General features: G+C 48.4%; 8 protein-coding genes across 8 annotated transcripts; 3 read left to right on the forward strand and 5 right to left on the reverse strand.

Annotated features, from left to right (window-relative positions):
• Positions 1–119: 119 nt before the first annotated feature.
• BP5553_03490 (uncharacterized protein) lies at positions 120–2,263 on the reverse strand (the record flags this gene model as incomplete). Its single annotated transcript, XM_032012113.1, has 2 exons — positions 120–1,991; positions 2,042–2,263. 2 exons carry the CDS (start codon positions 2,261–2,263, stop codon positions 120–122), a joined length of 2,094 nt encoding a protein of 697 aa, XP_031871806.1.
• Positions 2,264–2,756: 493 nt separating this feature from the next.
• Positions 2,757–3,725, reverse strand: BP5553_03491 (Uncharacterized protein; the record flags this gene model as incomplete). Its single annotated transcript, XM_032012114.1, has 1 exon — positions 2,757–3,725. The coding sequence occupies one exon, from the start codon at positions 3,723–3,725 to the stop codon at positions 2,757–2,759; it is 969 nt and encodes a 322-aa protein (XP_031871807.1).
• Positions 3,726–4,990: 1,265 nt separating this feature from the next.
• Positions 4,991–7,044, forward strand: BP5553_03492 (putative wsc protein; the record flags this gene model as incomplete). The annotated part of the gene is made up of 5 exons (XM_032012115.1): positions 4,991–5,254; positions 5,499–5,586; positions 5,653–6,097; positions 6,202–6,617; positions 6,710–7,044. 5 exons carry the CDS (start codon positions 4,991–4,993, stop codon positions 7,042–7,044), a joined length of 1,548 nt encoding a protein of 515 aa, XP_031871808.1.
• Positions 7,045–8,003: 959 nt separating this feature from the next.
• On the forward strand, positions 8,004–9,298 carry BP5553_03493 (Uncharacterized protein; the record flags this gene model as incomplete). Its single annotated transcript, XM_032012116.1, has 3 exons — positions 8,004–8,085; positions 8,185–8,772; positions 8,829–9,298. 3 exons carry the CDS (start codon positions 8,004–8,006, stop codon positions 9,296–9,298), a joined length of 1,140 nt encoding a protein of 379 aa, XP_031871809.1.
• Positions 9,299–9,544: 246 nt separating this feature from the next.
• Positions 9,545–10,673, reverse strand: BP5553_03494 (putative syntaxin-like protein psy1; the record flags this gene model as incomplete). The annotated part of the gene is made up of 3 exons (XM_032012117.1): positions 9,545–9,904; positions 9,959–10,507; positions 10,593–10,673. The coding sequence occupies 3 exons, from the start codon at positions 10,671–10,673 to the stop codon at positions 9,545–9,547; spliced, it is 990 nt and encodes a 329-aa protein (XP_031871810.1).
• A 628-nt stretch (positions 10,674–11,301) lies between these two features.
• BP5553_03495 (NAD(P)-linked oxidoreductase) lies at positions 11,302–12,659 on the reverse strand (the record flags this gene model as incomplete). Its single annotated transcript, XM_032012118.1, has 5 exons — positions 11,302–11,844; positions 11,895–11,979; positions 12,029–12,084; positions 12,135–12,254; positions 12,417–12,659. 5 exons carry the CDS (start codon positions 12,657–12,659, stop codon positions 11,302–11,304), a joined length of 1,047 nt encoding a protein of 348 aa, XP_031871811.1.
• Positions 12,660–13,170: 511 nt separating this feature from the next.
• Positions 13,171–15,826, reverse strand: BP5553_03496 (DNA helicase; the record flags this gene model as incomplete). Its single annotated transcript, XM_032012119.1, has 2 exons — positions 13,171–13,431; positions 13,481–15,826. The coding sequence occupies 2 exons, from the start codon at positions 15,824–15,826 to the stop codon at positions 13,171–13,173; spliced, it is 2,607 nt and encodes an 868-aa protein (XP_031871812.1).
• A 410-nt stretch (positions 15,827–16,236) lies between these two features.
• BP5553_03497 (Uncharacterized protein) lies at positions 16,237–18,041 on the forward strand (the record flags this gene model as incomplete). Its single annotated transcript, XM_032012120.1, has 3 exons — positions 16,237–16,361; positions 16,443–16,497; positions 16,554–18,041. 3 exons carry the CDS (start codon positions 16,237–16,239, stop codon positions 18,039–18,041), a joined length of 1,668 nt encoding a protein of 555 aa, XP_031871813.1.
• Positions 18,042–18,162: the final 121 nt, after the last annotated feature.

Raw genomic sequence — 18,162 nt, forward strand, 5'->3', positions numbered from 1 at the left:
CGAAGGGTCTTTCTTTGAACGAATCAGTGGGGGTCTGTCAAAGTTGTTCGATCTAAACACACCCCGGATCAAGGGCTTATAGATTTTATGTCGGGTTTACAAATTCGCCCCTATAGCTATCACCGTATCTTATAAAACTCCGGCGCATACTCCACCAACCATCCCTTCTCAATCCTACTAGCATCTCTAATGTACGTCTTCCCCCCGGTCTCCATAACCTCATGAAATACTACCCAATCCGCCTTCCTATTAAACATCAACGAGCTCGGATGAGCATGAAGTACCGTTCCGCCCGCAACATTCCTAAAGGTACCATCAGGTTGCATCTTTGCCGCATGAGCAAAATATCCCGTGGTAAGGCATCGACGGATCTGCTCGCTTTTATCTGGTCCGCCTACGGCTAAGACATGTTTGTTGGGGTTGGACGAGAGGGCTTCATCGACGGAGATGCCGAATCTTTCAATATACCGTTTTAACTGGGCACGTATACTCACAGCTCTGGTGAGGGCTTTGAAATTGAGATAATTATCGTGACAGAATCGAGCTTCTTTCTTGCCCTTTGTCACGAATGCCTGGTAGACGTTCAATAGCGTGATGTGGTCGCCCTCCTCGACGGCGAATTTCCGCCGAGCACTTTCCATTTTCTTCTTCTCGCCGTCGTGGTGAAACCAGATGTTTCCACCGAGACTTGTCATAGCGGCTATGCTTAATATCTCACTAAGACATCCGAAGGATGGTGCGGAGAGTAGGGTTTTTGCCATCATAGGCTCGACGGCAAGTTCAGCCATGCGGATTCCAAGGGGTCTGGTTAGTTTAGCGTAGTCATCCAGAGCGCCGAGGGAATAGAGGAGTTCGAGGGCGCGGGTGATTAGTTCTGAAGGCGGGGAGGTGATGAAATCAAATCGGACAATGTTGTCGATGCCCAGGGCTTTGAGTTGTAGGATTGCTGGAGCGAGGTTCGATCTTTGTACTTCTGGTACGGTGGCTTCTTCGAGTAACTGGTAACTGGCCTCGGTGTAAAGCCGGTAACACTTTCCAGGTCTAGTTCGTCCGGCACGACCAGCTCTCTGGGTAGCTGATGCTTTGGAAACAGGCGTAGATGTCAAAGTCTCGATTCCCGTCAAGGGATTGAAAGCACGTAGTTTCGCGAATCCGCTATCTATGACGTATACTATTCCGTCAATCGTGACCGATGCTTCCGCGATGTTTGTAGAGAGGATGACCTTCCTCGTGTTTTCGGGTGCTTCTTCAAAGACGTACATTTGCTGCTCTGTTGAGAGGCCAGCGTATAGTGGGAGTGGCATCAGTGTTTGTGCCCGGGGATGTAGAGCGGCTGCCCGTTCAGATATTGCTTGCACAGCCGTGTCGATCTCCTCTCGTCCTGTCAGAAAGACTAAAATGTCTCCATCTAGTTCCTGTGTATGGATATCAAAAACGGTTTGGACGGCTTTTTCGACATAATCTTCAGTGGGTGCTTCCAAGTAGAGGATATCGACCGGGAACATTCTTCCCTCGATGCTGATGATCTGCCCAACAGGGCCACCAAGTGTACTGTCAACACTTTTAGGGTTTGCACCGCCTTGAGAGATCAATTCGTCTAAAGTAACAGCATCTGGAGCAGCCGGCTTTAGCTGGACAGTCATATCTCTCCCAAAAAACCTGAGGAAGTCCTCAGCCTGCAAAGTTGCACTACTAATAATAATCCGAAGATCATTCGGCCTTCTTTTTAGGATCTTCTTCAGCACCCCAAGAAGAACATCAGTACTCAGCGATCTCTCATGAGCTTCATCAACCATTATCACGGAATACCGCGATAATAAGGGATCGACAAGAGCTTCTCTGAGCAATAAGCCATCCGTCAAGAATTTGATGCGGGTTTTGCCAGAAGTGACATCCTCGAAACGAATGGAATAGCCCACTTCTTCACCGAGTTTGCAACCCATTTCTTCGGCCACCCGGATAGCAACTGTAGTTGCTGCTACTCGCCGAGGCTGCAGGTGGTTAGCACGTATCTCAGTACGGGGCAGAAATGATGACATACCTGAGTGACAGCAATGACTTTGCCATCCCCGCACCATCCTGCTTGCTCAAGATATTGAGGGATCTGGGTTGTTTTTCCAGAGCCTGTATGCCCAATGACAATTGTGACCGGGTTTGTCTCTATGAGATAGAGTAGGCTCTGCCTATGCCGGGCAATGGGAAGTAGTGAAGCAGGCTTGTGAAGCGAGGGGATGAAGGTGGCAGAGATATCGAAGTCTGCCATAACTTTGGCCGAATATTACATTATGGCATTAGGAGCGGGAGTTTATTATCCTATTATAACAACAGTTGACCGGGTCCATCGCAATTTGAATTCACGGTAGTCACAGGTCACGGGTCGAGTGAAGATAGAACGCAGAGAAGATTGGAGCTCCAACGCCGAAAAATTAGGGTGAGTAAGCAAATTTAGCTCACGTGTTATGTTTCCAGAATCTGAAAATTTGAGCCTGAGGCACCATTGCAGCTCAATAATACTTCTCAGCCACAGTCACTTTTCCTTCCAACTCCAAAGTCTAGATAGATCCTTAAAGAGGAGCCTAACACTATTGCTCAATCTCTTTAATTTCCCTCTTCACTTCAATCTGCTAAATATACAATATGAAGGCTGCAATAGAGTATATTATCCCGGGTAAAGCTCGTAATGTTAATGAGCACCTTTGGGTTTGGCTTACAAAATGAAGACATTTACCTCAACGCCCAAAAATTCAGCAATTCTCTTAACAGCTTTGTTCATCTCCCTCTCGTGTTTCCTTTAAATCCTCATCCACCCAGCCATCTGTCCAGCCACCTCCAAAATCTATGAGCCAAGCATCGTCTGTATCCTTATGGATAAGAACATTACGCGGCTTCCCATTACCCCACACAACACCAATCTCATGCATCAAATGAACCATCTCTCGAATCTGAGATGACCACTTCTTCCTCCGTGAAAGGTCAATTATAGCAGTGTCTACGTCTCGTAACGTAGACAGATCCTTCAGATCGGTCGGTATATACTCTTCCAGGATCCCAATAGTTTGCCCATTATCAGCTGATGTAACAAGACCCGTCAATTTCGGTACTCGAATAGATAAGGCGTGTTCAGAGCGTGCGACTTTCCAGAGACAATCAGCTTCCCGTGCTACTGCTTCCCAGTTGAAAGGCCCTCCACTCTTGCAACACCTCTCCTGTCCATCTACCAACACTCGAGTAATTTCACCTTGACCCATGAAGTTCTCCAAGACTTGAATATCATTCGATGAGAATTTGGGCAACCCTAAATCGTTGTTGATTTGAAGTGGAGGAGGAGGATGATTCTGCTCAGGGTGAGAACCATGTTCTTGCTCCAAAATCCCTGCTTTCCCATTGATCGTCGCGGAGCGCATGAAAATGGTTTCCGGGTAGAGCAGATTCTTGGCAATAGGCGATGCGAGCCGAGCAAAGATAGGCTTTCCCACGGTATAAATCATGTCATCAATTTCCTGCTGGGCAGCATCTTCCTCATCCTCATCCTCATCCTGACAAGCCGCCTCGTAGCGCGTGATCAGAGGTCCCTCTATGGTGCCGTCTAGGGACTCAGAGGGTTGGAAGCTCACAATGATGCGCTTGCCATTGCAGATAATGGTGACCGAGACCCCATCACCACAACCACTATCCACCTGCACTAAGCCATACTGCCACCCAGCCTGGCATTCACCGGTGTCCATCTCTTTGGTTTTGTTTGGCCTGCTTCTGGGTTGATTTGGTTTGTTGGAGATTTATGTACCCTGAGGGGGGAAATATTTGTTAGCGGGCATAGCGTTTGTGGACATACGGAGCCGATGAACGACAATAGGTGTTGGCCCTGGGGCTTCTGGTCCGTCTGCCCCTTCGGCTCAATATCCGCAGTCTCCCAGATACTTCTTAACTTGGTTCGTATTATTGCATTTGCTGCAACGGTGTATTCTGTGGTAAAGTGCAAACCACCTCCGTCAGTCTGGTCTATATTCCTCCCCACAACATTCACAGTTATATCCGCTCTTGAGCCATGAGGGCCCGCGGCCATGAGTAGCTAATTATTTTAATGCGCCATGGGGTCTGAATTCTAAATTTTGATAGGTTGAACGTGGACGGCGATCCTCACCGAAATGTGGGAGATTCCACATACATATCGCCCTTTATACCACCCTGAAAACGGATAATGCTAGTCTATATGAGATCTGACCGATCTGGTTCTGGTTCTTCAAATAATAATCTTTCCTTGCCTCACATCCAGCAATGCGTCCCTTTCGGACGAATTCGAATGCTTGAATTACGACATGACTAGATGTGTACGACAATAACTGTGGCTGACTGTACGCACCACGCGCCCTGCTAAGCAGCCTGAGAGCAAAAGCCCGATGCTGCAAGAAACACGCCTGTACAACAATTTTCTGTTTGATATGAGGGAAGAGCATGCCATTGGCATTAGATTCCCACATGGACACGGCCACTCCCATATTCGAACCCCTAGCTCGCCCAATCGGGAAATAACAACGTATCATCTGCTAATATTAGTAGGTTTGGATGCTGAGATTTCTGTTTTGGATGCTTGCCAGCGAGAATCTTTCGGAGGTACCCCCCCTGAGTTCCTCGAATAAACCCCAAGGCAGCAAATAAAATAGGTACATGTAGTTGGCTGTATCCCTCAATCTGAGCTAACATGGAAGATGGAGCGTGGAGAAACGTAATACCTCCCTCTTAAGCCTGGGAAGGAGCAGATTTGTATTACTGTGTACTCTTGCTTTTGCTTTTGTTGGGAATCGTGTCATTTGATACTAAAATGCCGGCTGCTTGGACCGAGATATATTCACTCGAAATGCCCCCTTAGCCCCGGCCTAGATAGGTAAAGTTGCCACCCAAGTAAACTATTTGCTCCCCTTCGTCCTGTTTACATACGTTAATATCTCAAACATAACGACAACAATTCAAGTTTACTAGCATATTCTTCAAAATGCCCGAAAAAACGGCCGCTCTATCCGCTCTGTGCGTTCTTGCCTTCGCAAGCGTTGCCTTGTCTTTCTTCCGCATCCCCTGTGCTGCGCCAATAGTGATCGAGCGCGCCGATCCTGTTGTCAATTCAGGCAAGGTCTCGGGCCATGTTTATAGTGTTATGGGCGGCAGTGGCTTTGGTTTCCAAATGGACTACGCTGCAACCCAAGCTTCCACATGTTCCTCTTGCACGGTAGTCCAGGACAAGTCAAACTACTGGGTTCCTGTAAGTCGTTCCAATATAAAAAGTGTTGCAGCTCACGCAACGATATTGGCGAGAGTTTTCTAGCCCTGGTCGAGTATGATTTCAATGCATATCATATTTCCACGACGTAGCACTTGTCCTGGCGGCTTCTGAAATATCTCAATGCTCGATAATCTATCTAGGAGATCGGTAGCCCCTATTATGCCTTCAAAACTGCCATGAACTTTGATATTATGCAAAGTGTCCCTGATACATCAGCTGATAGTCCCATTTATCTAGACAATTTATTATAGATACTGGAACGGCAGCTTCGCCACGATTACTCAGACTGGAGGAGCTACTATCTACTATTTGTTAGCTACTGCTAAGCTTTGAGATCCTATATGGATGCATGACTAAACTTAATAGGTATTGAACAGACCCCAAAGACCCTGCCTACCCTAACCTTATCGCCTTCCCCGAGCGGTTTCGAATGATCGCCGGAGATCCGAACCTGCGAAAGTACACTGATACAACGGAACAGAAAGCTATTACCTTCTCCTGCCTTGGCACCAACCATGCAGAGACGAACGGGTTCCCAAATTACAATTGTCCCAATGACCTCCGTGCCCAAGTCTTCTTTCCGTCTTGCTGGATCGGCCGTAACGTAGAATCCCCTGACTATAAGTCGCACATGGCTTATCCTTCCGGAGTCACTATAGGCAACTGCCCCCCTAATTTTCCAAAGCGGTTTATTTCCATATTCTATGAAGTTATCTGGAATACTCCAGACTTCGCTAATACGTGGTATGGTGATTCACAACCTTTTGTGGTGTCAAATGGTGACCCAACTGGCGTCGGGTATCATGCGGACTTTGTCAACGGGTAAGCACGCTCTCAGCTGTTGCATTTTTACCCCAAGTTAGTATTCTGCAGGATAGCATCATCTATACTACCTTGACTAAATGATACTGACCGGGTCATGCTAGATGTCATGTTCCAACTCTTCAATCTGCTATCGATAACTGCAACTCTGGTGATGGCGTCATCGAGAAGTGCCCATACTTCAACTTCACCACGAATGAGGTTGCTAAGAACTGCAAAGTTCCACCTTCAATCGATGAGTACGTTTCTGGTACCCTAAATGCCTTGCCAGGTTGCAATCCCGTACAAAGGGGACCTCAGGACGTGAGGCCTCAACCAAATTGCGGTGCTCCAACTTCCATCGGTAAGCCCCACTGGCCATTCACAGATCTCATCTGGTCCAAGCGATTTGCCTATGTTGGTTGTGGCACCGACCTTCGTGGGCAGCCACGTACGCTTAAGGGATCTAGTAATATAAGTTCTAGCATGACTATTAAGAGTTGTTTTGATTTTTGCTCTAGCAAGGGTTTTAGTGTTGCGGGTGAGTGGATTATAAGACGCCTAACCCGAGGGGAGAAATGTCCCTCAACTTATAAATATTGTTAATTGGCAATATCTGACGTTATTAAATAGGTCTTGAATTCTCAACCCATTGCTTCTGCGACAATTCCACTCTAGCTGACCGAGCCCCTATCGATGGCCTGATTCGAGACTGCTCCATGTCCTGTGCTGGAAACAAGAACCAAATATACGGCGGACCAGCTTTGATATCTCTGTACCAGAAATGCGGAAAGGACTGCAAGAATGTTGTCTTGCCTTTCATCAACGGCACCGCTCGAGCGGGAAGAACAGCCCCATTAGTGACCCTTCAGTCAACGAAGGCTGCTGTCAAAACTCAAACACAATTCTCGCCCTTTGTGTTTTTCATAAATATTAACAGACTGGTGGTAGTGGTTTTGACTACATGAAGTATTGCTTCCCTTCTTTGTTGGATGGCCAATAGTGTTGGAGAAACCTGAATGCCTCCATTTTGACAGGCAATATCCCTGTAATGTCATCATCACTGTTGGGCGGAAATATCGTGCATAGGTAATATAATAAATGAACAATATCCTACTTAGCTTATCGAGTCTTGAATCATCGTAACTTGCTATAGACTTCTTTGGTCTCGTTAACATGCGCAATCGAATCTTAAGTTGCTAGTACTTGAGTGTTGAGGTTCTGGAGGGCCTCGAAAAAACAGTTGAAAAGGGTGATTGATTCGGATAAAGAAAGAGTGGCAAACTCTACCTATAGAGAGCCATATTCTAGGCTAAGGCCAAGGCACTGAGTATGTCTGATACCAAAAGAACTTGGCCCATCTTAGCCTGGCCAACTCCAGAGTTAGCACTTCTTCCGAAGAAAAGGCCTACCTCTTATACTCTAACTTTCTGATAGTAGAGTATTTTCATAACCGGCTGCAACAGCAAAGCGTACTAGTATGAAAGTCTACTAGCTCTCTCGCAGGTCGGCCAGGGACGACCGCTTGAGGGAAATAATAAATATTTAAAGAATGGACGACTGAATATCGGTAATGATTTCTAGCAGCTCGTTGTTTTCAGATTTAGAACTCAAGACTCACATACGAAATGTCACAAGGAACTGGAATATTTAGCGTGAAACGGTGTCGTGGTCCATGAACTATCAAAGGGGGGAAGTTGCAACAAGCTCCGGCACCCCTGCCAAGACTCGCTTCGGAAAATCGTCAGCCTTGCAGCAACCAAGCGGATTGCAAAGCTGTCCTCTTCCGTCAATCTAGCCGTCTATGAATTACGAGCAGACAAAGCCTTCCCAGGCACGACGATAAGCCCGAGCATACATCACTCAGACTTTTCGAATTGATGTGAGGGTATAAGAAAAGGGCCATCGAAATCGCGACGAGTAGGAGATGAAGGGCTTCTCAGACCATAGCTTGGACGAGGATGCCTTTGGGGAGAAGGGCAATATCGTCTCGGCATTTGATGCTTTCCGTAAGTCTTTGCACCCACTCCCTAATTATTGCTGGAGCTTTCTGGACTTTGGTATACATGGATTGGCTTGGAACTTAGAGCTAACATTGTGCTTCCTAGCTAAATCCAAACCTGAATATGTAACCCGCACTTCAGGCGGCGGAAAATGGACCGTCGCCATGCTCTTCGTCTCATCCTTCCTCATTTTCAGTGAATTCGCGCGCTGGTGGCGGGGGTATGAGAACCATGCCGTTGCAGTGGAGAAGGGCGTGAACCACGATATGCAAATCAATTTAGACATTGTCGTCGCGATGCAATGTCCGAATATCCATATCAATGTGCAAGACGCGGCCGGGGATAGGATTCTCGCGGGCGAGGTATTAACGAAAGCCCCTACGAATTGGTTCCAGTGGGCCGATAACCATGGAGTACGGAAGTTGGGGAGGGATGCGGAGGGGCATGTTGTGACTGGGGAGGGTTATCAGGAGGAGGGCTTTGGCGAGGAGCATGTCCACGACATCATTGCTGCAGCTGACGTGGGAAGGAGAGCTAAGTTTGGGAAGACGCCGAGACTGAGAGGCGCGGGTGAAGGCGATAGCTGTCGGATTTTTGGCAGTTTATATGTCAATAAAGTACAAGGAGATTTCCATATTACTGCGCGGGGACATGGCTATCAGGAATGGGGCGCCGCACATTTGGACCACACCGGTGCGTATTATCATTTGCGTGGCTTCTTGGGAGTTATATACTAATCACTTGAATAGCTTTCAACTTCTCCCACATCATCTCCGAGCTTTCCTTCGGAGCTTTCTACCCCTCCCTCCTCAACCCTCTCGACCACACCATTGCCACAACACCAAACCACTTCCACAAATTCCAATACTTCGTCTCCGTCGTTCCCACCGTTTATACTGTTGGCAGCAATCCTGCTAAGGGGAACACGATCTTCACTAATCAGTACGCCGTGACGGAACAATCGTACATCGTGGGCGAGAGATCAGTGCCAGGCTTGTTTTTCAAATACGATATTGAGCCGATGATGCTCACCGTGGAGGAGATCAGAGATAGCTTTTTGAGATTTATGATTAAGGTGGTAAATGTGTTAAGCGGTGTGTTGGTTGCTGGCCATTGGGGGTCTACTTTGACTGCGTGGGCGATAACCGTACTTGGGAATAGAAGGCGAAAGATGAGCGACGGCGTTTTGAATGGGCGGGCGCATGAGAATGACGAATGATTGTGTATATGAACATGGAATTTTTACAGAATACCTATGCTTCTTGGTTATCTCACTCACCGAGCACCCTGATCTTCAGCCCCTGATAATTATGGGACAATACAAGAATCAAAATTCTACCCATTCTGCCTAGAGCATCCATTCATTAGGTACAATGCAGCCATACCGGCTGCGATGATTACTATGTATTACTGCGAGTGACCAACATTGACGAAAACACCTACCCATAACTCATCCGCAAAACCCCTACGTCGCCTTCGAAGTGGCGGTCTTGGTCAAGCCAATACCCAATCCGATGCCAAGAGCAAGAGCCAGGACGATGAGAACGACGATCAACAAGCACCACCACTTGTTCCTTCTCCGACGTCTGGCATGTTCTTGCGCCTTGTCGATTTCGGTGTTGGCCTTATCCACGTCCGCGGCTGTCTGTACTGCGTTTTCCTCGGTGTGCGCGATAACTGGATCCTGAACCTCTACAATTTGGGCCATATCCGCGAACATGGCAGCAAGATCTGTTAGGGTAGCTTCAATGCGTTGGAGTTCATTATGGCGAGCACGCACTGCGCCAAGGACTGACGAGGCCTGTCCGGAACGATTGCTCTTGAGCTGTGGATCACGTTAGAAGGTAGGACCAAAGCGCAACTTGCTTAAGAAACTCACAGCAGTCTGGAAAACACCTTCAGAACCCCAATCCATCTCGGACGCCTCTTGAACTTCAGTATCCGAAGCATCGGGGTTCACAATTTTGTACTGCCTCGCAATTTGCTCCCGGTACCGCTGTCTGTACCCAACCTCTTCCTGTTGATAGTCCTTCAACGCCCTCTCAAACTCCCCCTTGAGCTGTTTCGCCTGTTTAGTTTTCACTTTCTTCGTCCCATCCTGTGTTTTGAGCTCATCGGCCTCTAGAAACTTGATCTGATCCCGGATCTGGGTGTTCTTCAGCTGGGTCTGAGTGACGAGATTCTCGAGCTGGGCAGACGAGTTGCTATCAGGCGACGAAAGCGCTCGTTGATGCAGCGCTGCTATTTCTTGGATGTTGGAGGAGAGGGTCCGGATTTCGGATTTGACCAAGGCGACGCGGGCGAGGAAGTCTTGTTGAGTGAGGATCGTGGATGATGGCGCTGGTGCTCCAGAATCGCCGTATGCGTGACTGGAGTATTGGGATGTCGCGGAATACCCGGACATCTCATGTCCTAGATCTTGACCGTTCTATGCGCAATGTGTTAGTTGCCAATTATTCATTTCTGGTTCATCGTTCAAGCGGGCGCAAAAACTGGAGCGGGGAAATGCTCACCACTCCGCCTCGTCCGGCCTCCGCATCAGGTCCATTGTTGTATGGATTTCCACCGTGCTGTTGGTATTGGGTGTAAGACATGCTCGATTTGCGATTGATGGTCGATCAATGAAGGAGTTGGAACGGCGGCTCCTAACGATTCTGAAGTGAGAGCGGCTAAATGACGTTGGTGGTGCGCTGCAAGCTGACTGCAGAAGATGTTGATGCCAAATCAAGCACGGCCAACTCGGCAATTGGGAGTAATCGATAGCGAACTTCTTGGAGAGGTTATCGCAAGTGGGACGTACGAGGAGTTCGAGGAAGGCAGAGCGTGATATCGATAAATATCTACTCTAGGCCTTTTCGTTGTAGGAGAAGCTTGTCTAGGCCGCGTACTACGGACCTACAGCTCGTCTACGGAGTACAGGAGTGAGCCAGCTGTCTCCGTAAAAACAGCAAAACCAACCAACAACATCAACGGTGGGAAAACGTCACTACCCGAGACCCGCCGCGGCGACGGCGATGGCGATGGCGAGGCGATGGGTACGTACTTCGCAGTATGGCGGTGCAAATGGGGCTTGCGCCTTGCGTATCCACTGTGCAGGGTCTCGGCTTGGGGCGCTTGGCTGACAGTGGCGGTGTTTTGATTGCGATCTACTTCGTTCTGATCTACTGATTCTGCTCGTACTGCTCGTGCTATGCTCTACTCTACCTCTGTTCTATGTTCTGTCTACACACCAAAGAGAGCCTTTCTCGTGTCATATGTATACTTCAAGTCCAAATGCCAGTAGTTGGCCGTATCCGGCTTGCTGACCCGCCACGCCTTGTCCAGAGCGTCCAGTACCTCTTGCGGGAGGGGTCCCTTCTCGCAATCTTTTAGATTCTCGTCAAGTTGCGCAACAGAGCTGACTCCAATGAGCACGCCATCGTTGCCATCCTTGATGTTCAGCGCCGAGTGGTTGACTACCCATCGCAGCGCAACTTCAACCATAGTAAGGCCAGCTTTCTCAACCGCCGGCTCAATGATGCTGAGCGCTTCAAAGGTGCTGTCCTTAAAATACCGCTTCCGGTACATTTCGCCGGATTTTGAGGTGTCGCTGAAGCGGCCCTCTTTGGGGATATCGGTAGTCTTGATCTTGCCAGAGAACAGACCGCCCGCAATTGGGTTGTAGACAACGACGTCCAAGCCATAGCGTTTGCAAGCTGGAATAAGCTCGTGCTCGAGAGACCGGGTAATAGCGTTATACATGCCCTGGTAGATTGTAGGGCGAACCTGAAAACGTTAGCTTTTGGTTCGTGACATTCCATCCTAAAGTCACTTACCCAATTGTTATACTTGCAGTGCATGACTACCTCCGCAACCTCAAATGCGGTGAAATTACTAAGTCCAAGCTGGACAAACTTCCCTCTGCAGAGTATAAGTAAATACAATTTTGTGTGGGGATTTAGACACTCACTGCTTGTGGAGCTTGTCAACCGCCGCAAGGGTTTCTGTGAAGGGCACCGATCGGTCCTTTTGCAGTGATCAGTTTCTCTACTTGGGATGGATAGGGAGTTCCATACCGCAGCATGGAGATAGAAAATATCGACACAGTCTGTGCCGAGCTCTTTCAAGCTGGTCTCAAAGTACTCTGTAATGACCTCGGCCTTGTGACGACCAGGCTCCGTGGGATAGACTTTTGTCTAGGATACTGATAGTTAGAATTTTGCATGCAATTGGGTATTATTCACAGAAGACCCGGCAATTGGAAATACGAAAATAGTTATCATGATCGGAAGAGCGGAAAAGACGACCATGCGGGGTGGGCAATGATTTTTTTTTTTGCAATAGAGAGGAATCCGTACCGCCAAAGTGAGACCTCGCTCCTTCCAGTGGGCCTTCTTTGTGAATACTTCTTGCTTCCCGCCAATATAACCGCGTGCCGTATCTACTTCATTGTAGCCTGCCGCTTGCAAATGATCCAAGGCCTTGTTGAACTCGTCTAGAGACGTGATTCGGGCTCCTGATGCGGCTGCCTCAGCGCCCTCACCAAAGGTCATAAGACCTAGGATGACTCTCGGCTTTCCAGTGCTGGTGATTAAAGGCATTTTGAGTTGAGCTTTTATGGAGTTGTTGCAATGAGAAGGTTGTGGTGGCCCTGATGGGTAGCAGATGGCGTCAATGGTGGGGTAAATTTACTGGAGTTAACGGAGTTTAATAATAAGCTACAGCACCCTACTATGCCAAATCGCGCACTCTCATTGACGTAGATAATATTTGATACGCTCTCACTGTTTCTCAACTGTAAAGTTACCTATATGTTGTTCCAACATCGCGAACAGATCAATTGAAAATGTACCACTACACGCTGAACCACAGGGCTGCCGCTATACCAAACAATCGGTTGGCCATATCGCGATATCTTAGATGGCAAAGATCTAAAGCCTTTGGTCCCACGCAAGTCTCAGTGCAATGTCTTTCTGTACATATTGAAACGCGAGTGGTGCATGGAAACAATCTCTCATTATGTCATAGCAAGCCATCTTAGGTACAATCCCATCCATAAAACATCGCATTCAGGTATCCATAACTCCATAAAACATCGTAATCATATCATAATCAAGCCATAGCCGCAGTCGCAGCTCTGTTCCCGCGGTCAAACTTTCCACCTCCATTCTTCTTACCAGCGCTTGGTCTAGCTAGGGTGTACTTGGCAAAGGAGCGAGCAAGTGCCTTCTTGCAACTGACTTTTTGACTTCCAACAAAGGACTCAATTGTTACTGCAATAGCACGATCAACATCCTGGGAAGAGACATAATCTGACAAGCGCATTCGGCAAAATGCCTCGCTGATTCGCAAAATAGCTTCGAGATGACGGACCTGTCGAGAGTGTTAGGTGGAGCATTGTTAGGATGAGGAAGGGACATACAGTAATTGGGTAAGCGCCTGTGGCTAACGACTCCCTTCTCATATCAGCGAAGAGTTTAGAAACTTTCTCTTCGTCGACATTGTATAACTTGGGACTGCATCTCTCCCTTGCATAGAGGATATATTTCCGAAGTAGCTCTTGGGGAATTTCGCCTTCTTGTTTGGGTTCCCCGCCGTTGACAGCTCCACGGGTACCCGAATCCTGCTCCGTATCCATGGCATTTTCATCCTCAAGATCTTGGCTAGCTGGATGTGATCGGCCATGCGAGCCAACAACAAATCTGGCAAGTCGCTCATCTTCAACCGGATCAACTGTATCTCGAACAACACAGAGAATGTCGAACCGAGAAAGGATAGGCTCTGTCAGCTCAACATTTTGTGAGAACGGGATGGTAGAATTGTATCGACCTCCAATTGGATTGGCGGCAGCGATGATACCACAGCGAGCTTGTAAGGTCGTTACGATACCTGCCTTGGAAATGGAAATGGTCTGTTGCTCCATGGCCTCGTGGATGGATGTTCGATCTTGGTCATTCATCTTGTCGAATTCGTCAATAAGGCAAGTTCCCCTATCGGCAAGCACCAAAGCACCACCTTCGAGTGTCCATTCGCTGGTCAACGGATCTTTGCGGACACTAGCTGTCAGACCAACAGCACTTGCACCCTGGCCGGTGGCGAAGACGGCACGGTGGGCAGTCTTCTCTACATATTTGAGAACCTGTGATTTGGCTGTTCCCGGATCACCAAGAAGCAGTACGTTGATATCACCACGAATGTGGAGCTTACCAGTTCGTTCTTTTGAGACACCACCGAATAATGAAAGCGCAACGGCAGTCTTGATATCAGCATGACCATAGATACTTGGGGCCATAGAGTGGATAATCTTGTCGATAATCTGAGGGTCGCGTGCAAGGTTGCGAATCTGATGCTCATCTTCCTCGGTCAACCTGAAACCAGCAAGTTGATCGTGGGACTTGACGATATTGTTGGCTTCGAGGATGGTTGCAAATACAGGGAACCCATTCTTATTGTTCAACTGGGCATCATAGTTATTGCGGTAGACTCCAGTAACCTCAATCTCTTCTCCCGGCTTCGCTTTGTCAATGAGGTCCCAAAGGAGGATGACTTCGCGGTGACGAGGAAGGCGACCGGCCGGAACAGTGCCGGGTGATTCTTGGAGGGTAAGCTTTTGATAGTTTCTGTAGACAGTTTTCTCTGAGTTGAGGTTGAATGGTCCGCGCGACTGGCAATTTTGGCAGTAAGTTATTTTGACTTCCACGTTGGACTCTTGTTGGAAAGGACCAAGCTTTGTCTGGCACTTGCTGCAATCGAACATGACATATTTTAACTGAGGAAAGACTCCGCTTCGGCGGGTGACAACTCCACTGACACGAACCAGGCAGTTCAAATGGGATTGTCGTAGCTGACGAAGAGTGTAGTGAACTGGCAAGTCGGATACTCGAACGTGAATCTCAGAATGAATTCGCTCGTAGTCAGGATAATGAAGAAGTGTGCCTTCCATGGCAACCTCGTCAAACAATTTGAGCATCTCACCCGGCGCATTTGCAAGGAAGTACGCCAAGATGGCTTTCGACGAAGATAGGTGATCGTATGAGACGTCCAAGGATTCCGCATTGATCTCTCCTAGAGTTTTAATCCGATTCCCATACACTGAGTCTCCGTGCTCATCGGTGTATTCGGTCAGAAAAGCCTTGAACTCCCTTTTGATGGTTCTCTGGACAGCGGGTTGAGCAACCCATTCGACTAGGCTGGATGCCTTAACGTCTTGTAACGTCTCGAGCGAGAGCTCCTCCTCCATAATGTCGTCCTGCATATCTTCGTCTTCGTCTTCGTCGTAGTGATGGCGCCGACGTCGTGGTTGGGCTGTGAGATCTAGATCACCGTCTTCATCCTCGTCTTGAAGGAAGGCTGCAGGCATGCGATTTTGTCGGGCAACCTCACGGTCCCGGCGGTTTAGGCGTGCGTCTAGTTGTCTTCTAGCAGCAACATCGAGCTCCTCATACTCGCCGTCGTCATCAATATCTCTATCGTCATATTGGTCATCTTCGCGAGATTTGTAATCCTTCTCGAAATTGCCGCCAAAAAGATCAATTCCGTCCTCATCTTCAGCCATCTCGTCTGCATCATCGATGTCAAGGGCAAGCTCAACATCTTCTTCTACATCATCGTCATCATCTCCACCATGTTGGATTGGGTATGCTGGTGGTGAAGATCTAATATCACCCGCCGGACTAGGTGCACCGAGTCCAGAGGGAAGATCTTCCGGTTCTCTTGAGCGCTTGCGCCGATTTTTTCCGCCTGTTGGTCCTCGATTTGCAGAAGACATGCTAGGTCGCAAAGGGGAACTATTAGGTTCAGTCAGCGTGGAACTAACGGCATAGAGGGAAGATAAATGCATAAATGAACGGCTGCCATTATTCATACCTCATGGTGACTTCGTATCTTGGTGGTTGTAAGTTACGAGATTTCAATGCTTCCTGTAGTGTTCATGAGTCGAAGTCGAGACGCAGATGAGGGACGGGCGCGTAAAGGGGATTGCCAAAACGCGCTTTCGCGTTTCCGAAGCTAAGCCGAATCTAGAACACGCGTAAAGTGGTTTATCGAGCGACGCAACAACCCGCGATTCCTCGTCGCGATCGCTGCCAGCTATCAGAGCTATCATCTATCATACCTACGTATGCCCTCTATCATTCTTTACATCAAGTACTGCCAAACCGATTCTTGAATCCGGTCGCCATGGACTCCTCTACAGTCCCAGATTCCGGTGCCAACAAACAACTAAACCATCCACTAAGTCAAACGGATGCGCCGCCCAGCCAGAGCTTCTCGCACAAGTCAGACGATTCATACACGGCAGCTGAGTATGTTCTCCTCGACGAACTTTCACCTGAGTGGACTAGCAACAATTTATGTTCTTGTGTTCAATGCTGATGATGTGGTAGGTTCATCGACAACCAACTTCAGCTGGAGGCGGACGCGCGTGAGGCTCTGCCATACGTACTGCCCCCGTTCACCCTCCCATCCTAGATTGTCAAGCTTATTATGTTATTTAGAAATTCGACAACTGCACCAGGCCTCTAGGAAAGCTCCGTCAAGTTCTATTATCCTGCCTGACATGCAATCCTCCACCCGACAACCTTTCCGATCCCTATACCCCGGCAGGTGTTTGCTATTCCTGCTCGATACAATGCCACGGTGACCATACGTTGGTGGAACTCTTTAACAAGAGGGATTTTGTTTGTGACTGCGGAACAACCCGGTTGCCTGCTACTTCGCCATGCACATTGCGGACACAATCGGAGAGCAATACGAAAGGTGGCGTGCATTCCGAAGCTCCCGACCCAAATAACAATTACAACTACAATTTCCAAAATAGATTTTGCGGGTGTGCCTGCAAATACGATCCTCACGCGCAAAAGGGTACCATGTTTCAATGTCTTGGTTTGGGAACGGCCGAAGATGGCGGCTGTGGAGAAGACTGGTGGCATCCCGGTTGCATGGTCGGGCTTGGACCGGACTGGTATGAGACTGCAAGCCGTACTGCTGCAGCTGGGAAGCAAAATAATGAAGGATTGTTGGCATTAATTACTGAAGTTGCAGAGGTAGCTGTGGATGAGTCGAATCAAGAAGCAGTCCAAGGTGGAACAATGAACCGATCGGAAAATACTGGTGGCACTGCCGATAACGAAGAAGATGAGGACGAGGACCCCCCTATGCCTCCTGGATTTCCCGAGGAGGATGACTTCGAAGGTTTCATATGTTATAAGTGCGTGGATGCCAACCCTTGGATTAAGTGCTATGCGGGTGCACCTGGCTTCTTGGGTCCCGTCTTCAAACGCAGTACGGCACCATCGCCAGAGAGACGACTTTTAGACCAGAGTAAAGACTCCATCACCCCAAACCTCTCCAATTCTAAGAAGCGGAAGGCAGATGATGATGAAGAATCCAACAGATCCAGCACCTCGAAGAGAAGGAAAGATGAGGCATCGGATGTCACTGCTGGGGTGACTGACGCGACGGATATTTCAACGCTCATAGGTCTGAGTGGCCAACGAAAAACTGCCGCAGACGGAAATTCAACATGCAAAGCCAAGGAACTTCCACCAGCACCAGAGGGGCAGATGTCGCTCTTTTTCAAGGCCGATTTCCGAGATCATCTCTGTCGTTGTTCAGAGTGCTTCCCACAGCTCTCGAAGCATAACCAGCTACTTGAGGAGGAAGAGAGCTACGAGCCGGAGCTTTCTGAAAATGAGCACGGTGATGGAGCTAGTACCATGGGAAGCGGGAGCATCTATGATCGCGGTGAAAATGCTCTTAAGAACGTGGATCGTGTTAGGGCGATCGAAGGAGTGATGGCATACAATCACCTGAAGGATAAACTCAAGCCTTTCTTCCAGCAATTTGCGGAGAGCGGCAAGGCTATCAGTGCAGACGATATCAAAGCGCACTTCGCGAAGATGAGAGGAGATGAGCAAGCTATTAAAGAGGCGGGGGAGGGGGCGAAGAGCTCAGATAATAGGAGAGAACAAAGCGGGTATTAGGGAATCGGCGTCTATGTTATGGCATTGTAGGATATGGGATGAGGTATATAGTTACCTTGGATGGAGTAAGGAAGGGCTCGGTCTTCAGGAAGGCATGCACTTGCGTCGCAATATTCGCCTA

This window comes from Venustampulla echinocandica (genome assembly GCF_003357145.1).
Source record: "Venustampulla echinocandica strain BP 5553 chromosome Unknown scaffold_1, whole genome shotgun sequence".
Taxonomy (NCBI): Eukaryota; Fungi; Ascomycota; class Leotiomycetes; order Helotiales; family Pleuroascaceae; genus Venustampulla; species Venustampulla echinocandica.